The sequence below is a fragment of the Microtus pennsylvanicus genome, chromosome 12, assembly GCF_037038515.1.
Source record: "Microtus pennsylvanicus isolate mMicPen1 chromosome 12, mMicPen1.hap1, whole genome shotgun sequence".
Taxonomy (NCBI): Eukaryota; Metazoa; Chordata; class Mammalia; order Rodentia; family Cricetidae; genus Microtus; species Microtus pennsylvanicus.
This window is the reverse complement of record NC_134590.1, coordinates 93,048,375-93,062,257: the sequence shown is the minus strand read 5'-3', so window position 1 is coordinate 93,062,257 and position 13,883 is coordinate 93,048,375. Positions and strand designations below refer to the sequence as shown.

The following is a 13,883-nucleotide window of genomic DNA, read 5'->3' as shown; positions in this document are numbered from 1 at the left end:
AGATTATGACTGAGAAGTACAGAGCTGGATTGAATATTTTAACTCTTTGAGTGCTTTCTATTTGTTTGATTGAGACAGTCTCAGTATGTAACTTTGACTGTCCTGGAAATCTCTACACAGACGAGGCTATCTTGGAAATCATTAAGTATCACCTGCCTTTACCTCCTGAGATTTGGGATTAAAGGTGGGCCCCAACATAACCATATTGTGTATACTTTTTTAAATTGATAATTAAAAAAATTATGATGTATACCAAATAGTGTTATTCTGTTTACATGTCTCTCTGTGTTTATTACTAGGCATTTCTCCTGCAATGACAGATTCTGTTTTATGGCCACAGATATGGAAGGCATGATTCTCCTTTTCTCTTTCCTTTTAAAATGTGTTGGTGACTGCCTTTGTTATTTTATGACCAATGTGACATAATGTAATGAGCACAATGAATTATGTAAATATATTCTCAATGAAATATACATTTACAATGCAGTCAGACTCAACACTTCTATTATGTACATATGTGGGATACTTTAGGATGCAGTGACCTATGAGGATGTGCATGTGAATTTCACTCACGAAGAGTGGGCTTTGCTGGATCCTTCCCAGAAGAGTCTCTACAGAGATGTTATGGTGGAAACCTACTGGAACCTCATTTCTATAGGTAGGAATATGAGCTTTCTGTCACTTTTTAACTTATGGGACAATCCTCTCTTGATGATTGTTGCTATTCTGTGATTTTGAACATGAAAGAGAAAGAATCTAGTGAATAAATCAGACATTGTTCAATGATTCATGAAAGATAGAATATTCGACTGTGCCTAATTTCCAGTAATATATCATATACATTTTCTGGTACTATATTTTAGGTTACAAATGGGACGACTACAATATTGAAGAAGATGATCAAAGTTCTAGAAGACATGGAAGGTAATTTTCATGTGCAAGCTGGTACATATACACCATGGAAGAAGTGTTACAACACCATGTATTTCAGTGTCAGGGACCTGATTTGAAAACCATTCCTTTAAGGATAAGATAAGGAAACAATACTATAGTATTGTATAGTATAGCGCATGTCACAGTTTTAATCATAGCCATATGAAAAGCATTTTGTAGAATTGTCCATCCAATTATTATCATGGCCTTCAATCATCATATAAGGTATAGATGTTGATAACGCAATTACACTATGCCCAAGATCTTTTATAAGCAAAACTTCCATATTAAACCTAGTGTTCCTCATATACTTGTAGTGAGTGACTTACAATAATTTAGTGAGAAGAGCACTTTATGAGCAACAAGGAATGTATTGTGGTATAGAAACCTGAATCTATACAGCAAGTCTCTGAGGCACAAAGTGTTAGACTATGTGAATGTAATGTGAAAACCTTTTATTTGCTATTGTTCCTTTAATAGGCATATCAACTGTCACTCTGGATACAAGCCATATGAGCATCAGGGATATGGAAAGAAGCAATATTCCTCTTTTCCTCCTGGAACAGTTAGAAGATATGTTGTAGTCCCCACTGCGAGAAGACAGGATGGCTGTGATACAAGTTTACACTCTCACTTTGGCGAAAACCCTTATGAGAACAAGGAATATGGAAATCCATCTGTCTGTCCTGGCTCACTTTGCTCATGCAGTGTGACTCACGGTGTATGTTATACATGCAGTCAGTGTTGTAAAACTCTGAGTTATTCCAGTTCTTTTCAAAGACATGAAAAAGCTCATTTTGGAAAGGGAAGTGAAAAATGTGAGCTTCATACTAAGGACTTTAGCCATCACAGGTATCTTCAAACACACAAAACAACCAATAATGAAGAGAATCTCAATGAATGTGATCAACATGATAAACCCATTCAATATGGTTCTACTTTACAGGCACACCAAAGAACCCATTTGGAAGAAAAACCCTACGAATATAATCAAAGTGATAATGTTTCTGCATGTCATAGTTTTCATCAAGCACATAGAACTCATTCTAGAGAGAAAAGGTATGAATATGAGCAATGCAGTAAAGCCTTTGCAAGTCCCAGTTATCTTCAAATATATAAAACTGTTTATACTGGAGAGAAACCCTATGAATGTAATCAATGTGGTAAAACCTTTGTGCAGAAGAGTAATCTTCACAGGCATGAAAAAAGTCACACTGGAGAGAAACGCTATGAATGTAATCAGTGTGGTAAAGCCTTTGCACACAAGTATAAACTTCTCATTCATGAAAGAATTCATACTGGAGAGAAACCCTATGAATGTAATCAATGTGGTAAAGCCTTTGTAGAGAAGTGTAATCTTCGTAGTCATGAAAGAAGTCATACTGGAGAGAAACCCTTTGAATGTAGTCAGTGTCACAAAGCCTTTGCACAGAAGAGTTCTCTTCGCAGTCATGAAAGAGTTCATTCTGGAGAGAAACCCTATGAATGTAATCAATGTAGTAAAGCCTTTGCACAGAAGAGTAATCTTCTCATTCATGAAAGAATTCATACTGGAGAGAAACCCTATGAATGTAATCAGTGTGGTAAAGCCTTTGCTCAGAAGAGTAATCTTCTCAGTCATGAAAGAAGTCATACTGGAGAGAAACTCTATGAATATAATCAAAATGCTAACTCCTTTACACAGAAGAATAATCTTCTCATTCATGAAAGAAGTCATACAGGAGAGAAACCCTATGAATGTAATCTATGTGGTAAAGTCTTTGCAAGGAAGAGTCATCTTCTCAGTCATGAAAGAACTCATACTGGGGAAAAACCCTATGTATGTAGTCAATGTGGTAAAGCCTTTGGACATAATAGTCATCTTCACAGTCATGAAAGAATTCATACTGGAGAGAAACCCTATGAATGTAAGCAGTGTGATAAAGCATTTGCACGTAAAAGTCATCTTCATAGGCATGAAAGATGTCATACTAGAGAGAAATCCTATGGATATAATCAATGTGGTAGAGACTTTGCACTTAATAGTCATCTTCAAATAGAAGAAAACTCATACTGGAGGCAAATCTTATGAATGTAATCAATATGGTAAAGTCTTTGCATGTTGCAGTATCCTTCAAAATCATAAAAAATATTCACACTGGTGAAAATCTCCATCAACCTAATAAATGAGGTCACGCCTTGCTGTCCACAAATGAAAAAGCCTACATTTTTATCTCAATGGTGCTTCAGTAAAATTAGTAGAGCCACTCCATAGTTAAAATATTGTCTCTTTTTAAAGTTGTAAACATTGTATTCCAAGAATACATGTTTGATAATTTGAATAATAAAATGTATTTCCAATTGAAAGTGATATTTATATTGTCATTCCATTATTTTTGGGTCCTGGTACTTGGTTCTGAGGTTAAATACTTCTTATATTTTTAGAAACACAAATGAATGGCAGAGAATTTTATCAGTAAGAAAATGTGATTGCTGCTAAGCCTGATGACCTAATATTGAATTCCAGAATGGTACTAGTTTATAGAGGAATCCTTTCTCAAAATACCAAAAAAAAGGGATCTGGAAAGATGGTTGCATTTCCTCAGGACCTGGGTTCAATCCCAAGCACCAGCATAGAAGCTCAAAACTCTGGAAGTGTAGTTCTAGGGAATCCAACACACACATGGAAATTAAACAGTGCTCTATTGAACCACCACTGAGTCAAAGAAGACGTAAAAAAAGAAATTGAAGATTTCTATAATTCAATGAAAATGAAGGAACAGTGTACCCAGATCTATGGCAGACTATGAAAGCAGTGCTAAGAGGAAAGTTAATAGCACTAAGTGCCTACATAAAGTGGAGAAAGCTCGTACTCATGACTTAATAGCACACCTGAATACTCTACAACGAAACAAAGCAGACTCACCCAAGAGGAGTAGAAAACAGGAAATACTCAAATTGAGGGCTGAAATCAATAAAATAGAAACAAAGAAAACAATTCAATGAATGAAACAAAGAGCTAGTTCTTTGAGAAAATCAACAAGATAGACAAACCCTTATCCAAACTAATCAAAAGGCAGAGAGAGAACATCCAAATTAACAAAATCAGAAATGAAAAGAGGGGCATAACAACAGCCACTGAGGAAATCTAGAGAATTATTAGGTCATGCTACAAAAACTTGCAGTCGACAAAATTGGAACATGTAAAAGAAATAGACAATTTTCTTGATAGGTATCACATACCAAAATTAAATCAAGACCACGTGAACAATTTAAATAGACCTATAACCTTCAAGGAAATAGAAGTGGTCATCAAAAGCCTCCCAATCTAAGAAAGCCCAGGACTGGATGGTTTCATTGCAGAATTCTACCAGAACTTCAAAGAAGAGCTATTACCTGTATTCCTCAAGGTGAACCACATAATAGAAACAGAAGGAACATTGCCAAACTCTGTTTATGAGGCTATAGTTACTCTGATACCAAAACACACAAAGACTCAACCAAGTAAGAGTATTACAGACTAGTCTTACTCATGAACATATGTGCAAAAATACTCAATAAAATACTGGCAAGCCAAATCCAGGAACACAGCAAAAAAAAAAAAAAAAAGCATCCACCATGATCAAGTTGGCTTATCCCAGAGATGCAGAGATAGATCAACATATAAAACTCTATGAATATAATCTACCATATAAATAAACTGAAAGAAAAAACATATGATCATCTCATTACATGCTAAAAAAGCATTTGACAAAATCCAACACCCCTTCTTGATAAGCATCTTAGAGAGATCAGGGACACAAGGAACATATCTAAACATAATAAAAGCTATATACAACAAGCCAACAGCCAACATCAAATCAAGTGGAGAGAAACTCAAAACAATCCCACTACAATCAGGAACAAGGCAAGGCTGTCTACTCTCTCCGTATCTATTCAACATAGTTCTGGAAGTTCTGGTTATAACAATAGGACAAGAAAAGGTGATTAAGGGGATTCAAATTGGAAAGGAAGAAGTCAAACTTTTGTTATTTGCAGGTAATATTATAGTATAAATAAGTGGTTCCAAAAACTCTACCAAAGAACTCCTACAGCTGATGAATATCTTCAGTAATGTGGCAGGATACAATATCAACTAAAAAGAAATCAGTAGCCCTTCTATATCAAAATGATAAAAACGCTGAGAAAAATCAGAGGAACATCACCGTGCACAATAGCCACAAATAACATAAAATATCATGGGGTAACACTAACCAAAGAAGTGAAAGACCTGTTTGACAAAAACTTTAAGACTCTGAAGAAAGAAACTGAAAGAGAGACCAGAAGATGGAAAGATCTCCCATGCTTTTGGATACGTAGCATCATCATAATAAAAATAGCAATCTTACCACAAGCAATATATAGATTCAATGCAATCCCCATCAAAATCACAACACAATTCTTCACACACTTTGAAAGAACAATATTCAACCTCATATAAAAAAAAACAGGATAGTCAAAACAATCCTGTACAATAAAGGAACTTCCAGAGGTATCACCATCCCTGATATCAAGCTCTGTTATAGAGCTACAGTAATGCAAATAACCCAGTATTGGCATAAAAACAGAGAGGTTGACCAACAGATCAAATTGAAGACCCGGATATTAGTCCACACACCCATAAATACCTGATTTTTGACAAAGAAGTGAAAAATATACAATTGAAAAAAGAAAGCATTTTCAACAAATGGTGCTGGCATAACTGGATGTCAACATGTAGAAGAATGAAAATAGATCCATATCTCTTGCTATGCACAAAACTCAAGTCCAAATGGATTAAAGACCTCAATATAAGCCAGGTGGTGGTGGTACATGCCTTTAATCCCAGCACTCAGGAGGCAGAGGCAGGTGGATTTCTGTGAGTTCGAGGCCAGCCTGGTCTACAAGAGCTAGTTCCAGGACAGGCTCCAAAGACACAGAGAAACCCTGTCTCGAAAAACCAAAAAAAAAAAAAAAAGACCTAAATATAAATCTGACCACACTGAACATGATAGAAGAGAAAATGGGAAGTAGCCTTCAATGCATGGTCACAGGAGACCACTTCCTAAATATAACCCCAGTAGCACAGACAATAAGAGCAACACTAAATAAATGGGACCTTCTGAAACTGAGAAGCTTCTGTAAAGCAAAGGACACAGTCAATTAGACAAAAAGGCAGCCGATTGAATGAGAAAAAAAATCTTCACTGACCCCACATCAGACATAAGACTGATCTCCAAAAGATATAAAGAGCTTAAGAAATTAGACACCAAAATTCCAAATAACCCACTTAAAAATGGAGTACAGAACTAAATAGAGAATTCTCAACAAAAGAATCTCAAATGGCCAAAAGACACTTAAGGAAATGTTCAACATCCTTAGCCATCAGGGAAATGCAAATGAAAACAACTCTGAGATACCATTTTACAACAGTCAGAATGGCTGAAATCAAAAACACCAATGATAGCTTATGCTGAAGATGTGGATAAGGGAAACACTCCTCCATTGCTGGTGGGAATGCAAACTTGTACATCCACTTTGGAAATCAGTATGGTGGTTTCTCAGAAAATTGTTAACTTATCTCAGGACCTAGCAATATCACTCTGAGTATATATATATATATATTATATATATATATATATATACTCAATCATACTACAAGGACATTTGTCCAACTATGTTCATAACAGCATTATTTGTATTAGCCAGAATGTGGAAACAATCTAGATGCCCCTCAAGTGAAGACTGGATAGAGAAAATGTGACACATTTACACAATGGAGTACTACTCAGTGGTAAAAAACAATGACATCTTGAAATTTGCATGTAAATGGATGGAACTAGAAAAATCATCCTGAGTGAGGTAACCCAGACCCAGAAAGATGAATATTGTATATACTCCACCATAAATGGATACTTGCAAAGGATATTGAGCCTATAGTTCATGAACCTAGAGAAGCAAGATAACAAGGTGAACCCTAAGAAAACATATATAGATCCACCTTGAAAGGGGAAATAGACAAAATTGGGAGCATGAGGGTGGGAGGAGAAGGGAGGACAGAAGGGGAACAGGAGGGGAGAAGGGGAGGTGGAAGAACTTGAGGAAACAGGATAGGTGAGATGGAGGAAAGAGATGAGAGCAAGGAAAGAGATATTTTGATTGAGAGAGCCATTATGGTGCTCTCAAGAAACCCGGCACTAGAGGAATTCCCAAGAAACCTAGAGAATGACCCCAGCTAAGATTCTAAGCAAGAGGAGAGAATGCCCAAGCTGGTCTTGCCCTGTAGTTAGACTGATAAATATCTTAAATATCGCCATAGATCCTTCATCCAGCAACTGATGGAAACAGAGGCAGAGACCTGCATTGGAACACTGGACTCCCAAAGCCCAGTTGGCTGGACTTTGACTGGGTGGGAGGAGTGAGAATATGAGCAAAGAGGTCAAGACCATGATGGGTACACCCACTGAAACAATTGACCTGAACTAGTGGGAGCTCCAGCTGGACAGGAAAGAAAACAGCATAGGTTCAAACTAGTCCCTCTGAATGTGGGTGACAGTTGTATGACTGGGGCAGACTGAGGGGCCACTGACAGTGGGACCAGGATTTATCCCTACTGTTTGTACTGGCTTTTTTGGAACATATTCTCTTTGGATGGATACCTTGTTCAGCCTAGATATAGTAGGGAGGGCCTTGGACCTTACCCTCTCTGAGGAATGGATGGGGGTTAGGGTGGAAGAGTAGGTGGATGGAATGGGCAGAGGGGAGGGAGAAGGAACTGGGATTGGTATGTGAAATGAAAGAGATAGGTTTTTTCTTTTAAAAAAAAAGATAAAAAATGTTTCTCAAAGTATATAGGTTGATATAATTCAACAGTTTTTCAAGCAGTATCAGGACAGAGTAGGGTTAAGATGAGAAATTGCTGGCCTGCAGAAGAGACCTTGAGTGTTATCACGGTGAAGAAGAACTTGTCTTAGGAAAAAAGAAGATGGGGGCCAGCTCTGGTGGGCACAGAGTATATCCTTGGCTGCCAGTATTCCTGAAAAGAAAATTGTAAATTTCTCCAGCCATAGTCTCAGACTCTTTGTTTCACATCTGTGCAGTTTTTCAATTGCAAGCAATCAATTCTCTGCCGCCCCGTTCACATGAGCATGTCTCCCTGTAGTGTCCTCTCTGCCCTTTTGGCACTCAAAGCCCTGGAACTGATCCAATAAAAATGCACAGGAGTATAGAGGCAGAGGCTGCCTACCTCATCTCCAGAATAACAAAGATCAATAGACAAAAACGGACAGTAATGGCAGGCAGGTACTGGTACCACTTAAGCTTTCTAAAGAAATGAACACAAAACTGAACAGCAACATAGTAACAGTCAAAACAAAGACCATGACAAAGAGTGCTTATCCACTCACTTTTTAAAAAATCTCTAGACTCATATTCCCTTCTGCAGGAAACAAGGGACACACATCTTTATACATTTCAAAAATGGAAGCAATTGCTGTTGTGCTTCCTTAGTAGTCCTAACCTTTAAAATGTTTACAAGTAAATGTACAAACTCTAAAAATTTACACAGTTGCTAATGTTCTATTTAAGTGCCTCTGGCTTTTAAATAATCTCTAAGTATGCACAAACAGCTGTTTGATGTTTCCTTGGCCCATAGTTACTTTTTACACGTCTTAATTCAAGTTACTTCTTACTGATTTTACATCTATACTTGTGTTACTTCTTACTTGTTTTCTCACACTGCACAACCAACCTCTTTTTTTCTCTCTGTATATCCTTGTGTTTACTTATCTTTATATTTACACTGCAGAACTCCTGGTAAACTCACCACAGATCTCCCTATTATTGAGTGTACTCTTTCATCCACAGTGACCATCACGTTTATCCCCCATGCCCAGCCCCATGCTTGGTGCCACTCTGTCGAGCCCACTCCAACAGGAATCAGCTGGGAGTACCTGGAAGGGGGCAAAAGGTTATAGGAAATGGCAGATTAAGAGAAATGGAGACAGAAAACAGGATAGACTGGGAGAACTGAAGGTGAATACCACACAGCCCCAACTTTATTTCTCAGCCAGCATATATACTAATTATGGGCAAAAGGCAGAACAAAGAGCAGCACAGTCAGCTGACCACCTCCCTGCACTGTCCTTGGGAGGAAGCTCAAGCAGATGCATTATCTCATTCAGTTAAGTAACTTCTAATCTTTAATGAAGAGTGCCTCTGGCTGGCATACACCAGCCCACATCTTAATAGATAATGTGTTCTTTCATCTTAGCAAAAATTCTCTTTCTTATGGGCTTAATCGGAATTTTCTCGCAACCCTCAAGGATGCAAGCAGAGCAGGAAACTTGAACTCAAATGTTTTAAGTCAGTAATGACTCCAGATGGAAACTGAATCACACATGGGCTACCAGACCTATAGTTACATTAAAGAAGAGATCTTTGGGTTCTTGGAGCAAGAATTTGCAACCATCTGCAGACATGTATTCTCCCTTTTAGAGAAAGCTTTTGAGATACTTTTGGGCCTCAGTGGAAACTGAACATTAGAGCCACTAAGTTACATGTGACCTGCATTCCCATCATGACCTGGGTGTTAGCTGATCAATCATATCATCTATTAGGATATTCACAGCAGTAATATAGTATCAAATGGAAGCGATGTATTTGTGATTTTCCAGTTAATGTCCTGTAGACACATGTAAGTAATAGTAAGGTTTTCACTCAGAATTGCCTTGTAGCCAGGTATTTACCTGTAGACTCAGGGAAGTGGGTTGGTCCCAGGAGGCTTGATGTTGGAGGGGGAAAGAATGTTGGGCTGTTGCTGTCATCAAAGAGACAGAAGCAGAGCAGGGTTGGGTGAGAAGTTGTGGGTGAGAATAGAGACTAGGTATTGATGGGGGTTCAAGTCTGGGGAAAGCTGGGAAAGCATTTAGACAGGGTTGATTGTTCATAGTAAATGGAGCCAGTGGTAGCAGTGGCAATTTGGGCATAGCCACATGCAAGGTGGTTCCAGCAGTGGGCAGGGCAGAGGCTTGGTCAGGGAAAGGAATGGGAATTACAAGTGCAGGGGTGAGTAGAACCAAGAGAGTTGGACTGGTGTTGATAAGCTTGCCATGTCTGTGAGTGCCAGGTCAACCATGACATACCAGAGTTTCACACAGGCAACCTTTTGCATTCACAACACTTCTGCCACACACAACTCCTTTAAACCCAAACACCCATGTAGACTTCTCCAAACACACATGTAAATATGGCACCCATGCTCTCACACATACACACACCACAATGTTCAACACATGTAAATATGCCAGTAATAGTCAGATGCTTACCATAAACATATACTCCAATATTTCTGAAAATGTATAATCAAAGCCAGCAAGATGGAGCAGTCAATAATGTGGCTTTCTGCCAGCACTACTTACCTAAATTTGCTCCCCACATGACTGAAGGATAGATCAAATTCTCAAGTTGTCCTCTGTATGTCACCTATGCAAAGTGGTATATGTGTACTCACCTGAAGATATACATAAAAGAAATAAAATGTGCTAAAATATCTTTACAAGTACATAATTACACAAACATGGTCAAAGATGCTCATCTATTTAGGAAGTTGTGGATACCTTAATCATACCTTGCTCCACCTGGGATGCAGCAGCAAGGGCAGGAGCATATGGTCTGCACATCCTGCTGGATCACATAACCCAAATACAAAGGCAGCTGGTGGACTTGGGATCCAGGTATGAGAGGACAAGAAAGAGTTCTTCCATGTGAATGGCTACTAGGCTTGCCTTAAGGTATATTTCCCCATGACCCTTGGTATCTGTCTACATGTTTGTTCACACACAAGGGCACTGCCTTTTCAGCAAGAAGAGGTGGTTGGATTCCATGAAACATTGAAGTTCCAGATGTGAGCTGCCATGTGGGGCTAGACATTGAACTGTTTTCTACAAAAGATACTTGCCAGAGTTCAGCTGCAGTGGAATTCTCATCCCAAAGTGATGTAGGTGGGTCTTCTATCTATCTGTTGCTTTCATTGTTTAATTAATAAAGAAAACTGCTTGGCCTGATAGGTCAGAACATAGGTAGGCAGGGAAGATAGACAGAATGCTAGGAGGAAGAAGGAAGTGAGGCAGATGCCATAGTTCTCCTCTCTGAGATGGATGCGGGTTAGAATCTTCCCGGTAAGCCACCACCTCGTGGTGCTACACAGATTACTAAATATGGGTTAAAGCAAGATATGAAAATTAGCCAATAAGAGGCTGAAACTAGTGGGTCAGGCAGTGTTTAATTGAATACAATTTGTGTGTTGTTACTTCGGGTGTAAAGTTAGCTGTGTGGGAGCTGGGCAGGATGAAAAGCAGGCCTGCTCGCCTCATCACTACACCAAAGAGGAGGTGTAGAGTCATTAATGGAAGGAAACTGACAATATCTGAGAGTGAATTAGTATAGTGGCTGGTCTATTTTAAAACACTACACCTTTTGTACTCTATAACTGTGCAATAGTTTAGCCATAAGCAAAAATGAATGCAGACTTAATTATTTTGGGATGAACCAGGCCATCCATCTTATCACAGCATTATTACTGAGGAAAAAGGCAGTACATTCAGCAAAGTACATAAATGCCTGTCTGAATGTGAGCCCATTGTTTCTCTCCATAATGTGCTTCTGTCCTTGAGACCAGCTGTGTCCTGTCCTCTATTCTTGGTGTAACTGTGGAGGGGGGGCACAATACAGATTCTTTTGTGGGAGTAGGCAGAGTTATATTATATAGTTCCATGAGGTGGGGGACTTTTTCCCAAAGAATTATTTTGTTTAAAGAAACTGCCACTTTATACATCTTTATTCTCCACTGAAGCCCACACAAAATTTCCCAAAGGAAAAGGCATAAGGAAACTCCCATAACACGTACTGAGAATTACTAAAAATGAAAGTAGAAAGATGTTGGAGAATTGTGATCAGCAGTGTTACAACACTGGAATTTTGAGAAGCAGCAAATGGTTGTTGTGAGCTCCATGCCAGGTACTAAACTGTGAAACCATCTCAAAATTCTTATTTCTTTTAAAATTTAATGATTATTCTTTGTGCATACAAATGCAAAGTATAATTTGGAATCAGATGACAGCCTGCGTGATGCAGTCCTCTCCTAACATCTGGGTCCCTAGGGACCAAAGCATGTCCATCAGTTTTGCTGGCAAGCCTTGATCTTTTTTGTTAATCATTGCTTTTGAAGTTTTGTTTTTAAATCAGGCTCATGAAGTTTAGGCTGACCTTGAAATTATGACCTTACTGCTTCCACTTACAGTTACTAGAATGAGAGGTTTCAATATCATGCTCTGTTTATGCAGACACAGTGAATGCTTGCTTCTTGCTCTACTGAATGAGACCCATCTGAGCTGAAAAAATTCAGTATACAAAAACTTAATTCCTAGTCATCTGATAGAAACTAAAATCTGAATCATGTACAGGAGGCTAGATGAAGCCTTTTTCTACAATTAGTACTCTAAATGGCCATTAATATCATGACAGAAGTTTAAAATATATATATATATATACATATAATTTCATAAATTTTGAGGTAATATACCTTATGAAAAGTTTAAAAGAGTAAAAATAAAACCAAAGAATTATGAAATTAATGGCAATAAAAAGTTCCTTAACTTTGGTTTTTCTTCTGTCCCATATTAGGTGGCTCTTCTGACGTAAGAGAGATTTTAGATTTTCCTTTAAGAAGCATGCTTGGGTTTAGAGAAGGAGAGAGCCACACCCCAACTCTAAAGCCAGCTTTGATTTTTAATTGAACTAGGACTACTAAAAGACCATTTGCCTTATATGTTTTGAGAGAACAGCATAAGTAAACATTTGGGGATATTTATGAAATTTTATCCTGTTGGAAATGTGATATATTATTAGGTCAATGTACTCTTTTTATTGGGCCATTTTCTCTGGATTATTCATTCTTTTTCTTCAGTTGTCTTTTTTTTCCCAGTAGTCTTCAGGTTTCTTAGCTGTATGCCTTCAGTCTTCACAAAAGACAACAACAAAATCCTGCTCCAACCCTAACCTTTAAGAGTTTCTTTTTTTGGCAAGTTACTGTTGATGAAATGAAAGTCATTTGTTAGTCTTATATGTTAGTTTATATTGAGTGGTCATTCTGTGTGAACTATTGCCTCATTGAATGAAGAGGTCTCCCCTGTTCAAATCTAAGCTTTATCAATTTTGAGGGTATCCATAGCTTTTCTTCTGTGGAAACAAAAGCAAAATCTCTTTCCCAATGTAACACATATCCTGGCTTCCGTTCTGAGATCAATACATCTTTAAAGTATACAGGCTGATTTAATTCAGCAAATCTTTCCTATTATTTAATGTCTCTCTATAGCTATCATTTTTTCTCATTAGCATTTAAAAATTAAATTAATAAAGCATTGTGAAATCTATCTCTTTGGGTCTTTATTACCCCTTTCTGTTTATTAAGCCTGTTTTTTAGAGTTTGATCCAATCTTCCTATAATTGCCTGTTCTGTAGGATTGTGTGGTGTACCTTCAATGTGTTTTATGTTGTGATATGCAAAAGTCTGCTTCAGTTTACTAGAGATATATTTTGGAGCATTGTCAGTCTTGATTTATACAGATATCCCCATGATGTCCATAATTTTTAAATAAATATGTCATTATAGAATCAATCTTTTTAGACTGAAAGCAGATGTCCATTGAAACCTAAATATGTATCTATGGTATGGTGTACATATTTTACTTTTCCAAACTCTGCAAAAATGAAACATACCTATTTGTGAGACTTTATTTCTTTGAGTACCATTTGAGTTTCTTCATGCAGATAGTAGAGTGTGATTATACAAAGAACAAGTAGGACAGTTCTTTATAATTCCCTTGGTTTGTTACAACCCCTTGCTATTAACATGGTGCTTCTTATGAAATTCTGAGGTTTCTAACACATTTCCT

General features: G+C 37.7%; 1 protein-coding gene across 2 annotated transcripts in view; it reads left to right on the top strand.

Moving 5' to 3' along the window:
* LOC142832295 (uncharacterized) overlaps positions 1-6,886 on the top strand; it is a 57,151-nt gene extending 50,265 nt beyond the window's left edge. Inside the window, exons 2-4 of one of the 2 annotated variants that reach the window (XM_075942690.1) lie at positions 532-658; positions 864-924; positions 1,414-6,886. In XM_075942690.1, the coding sequence (XP_075798805.1) occupies positions 532-658; positions 864-924; positions 1,414-3,004 (1,779 nt within the window). In that variant the 3' untranslated portion in view covers positions 3,005-6,886. Of the gene's footprint in view, positions 1-299; positions 659-863; positions 925-1,413 lie in introns of both variants that reach the window. The other variant, XM_075942691.1, reaches the window with a different exon arrangement.
* The last annotated feature ends 6,997 nt before the right edge of the window (positions 6,887-13,883 follow it).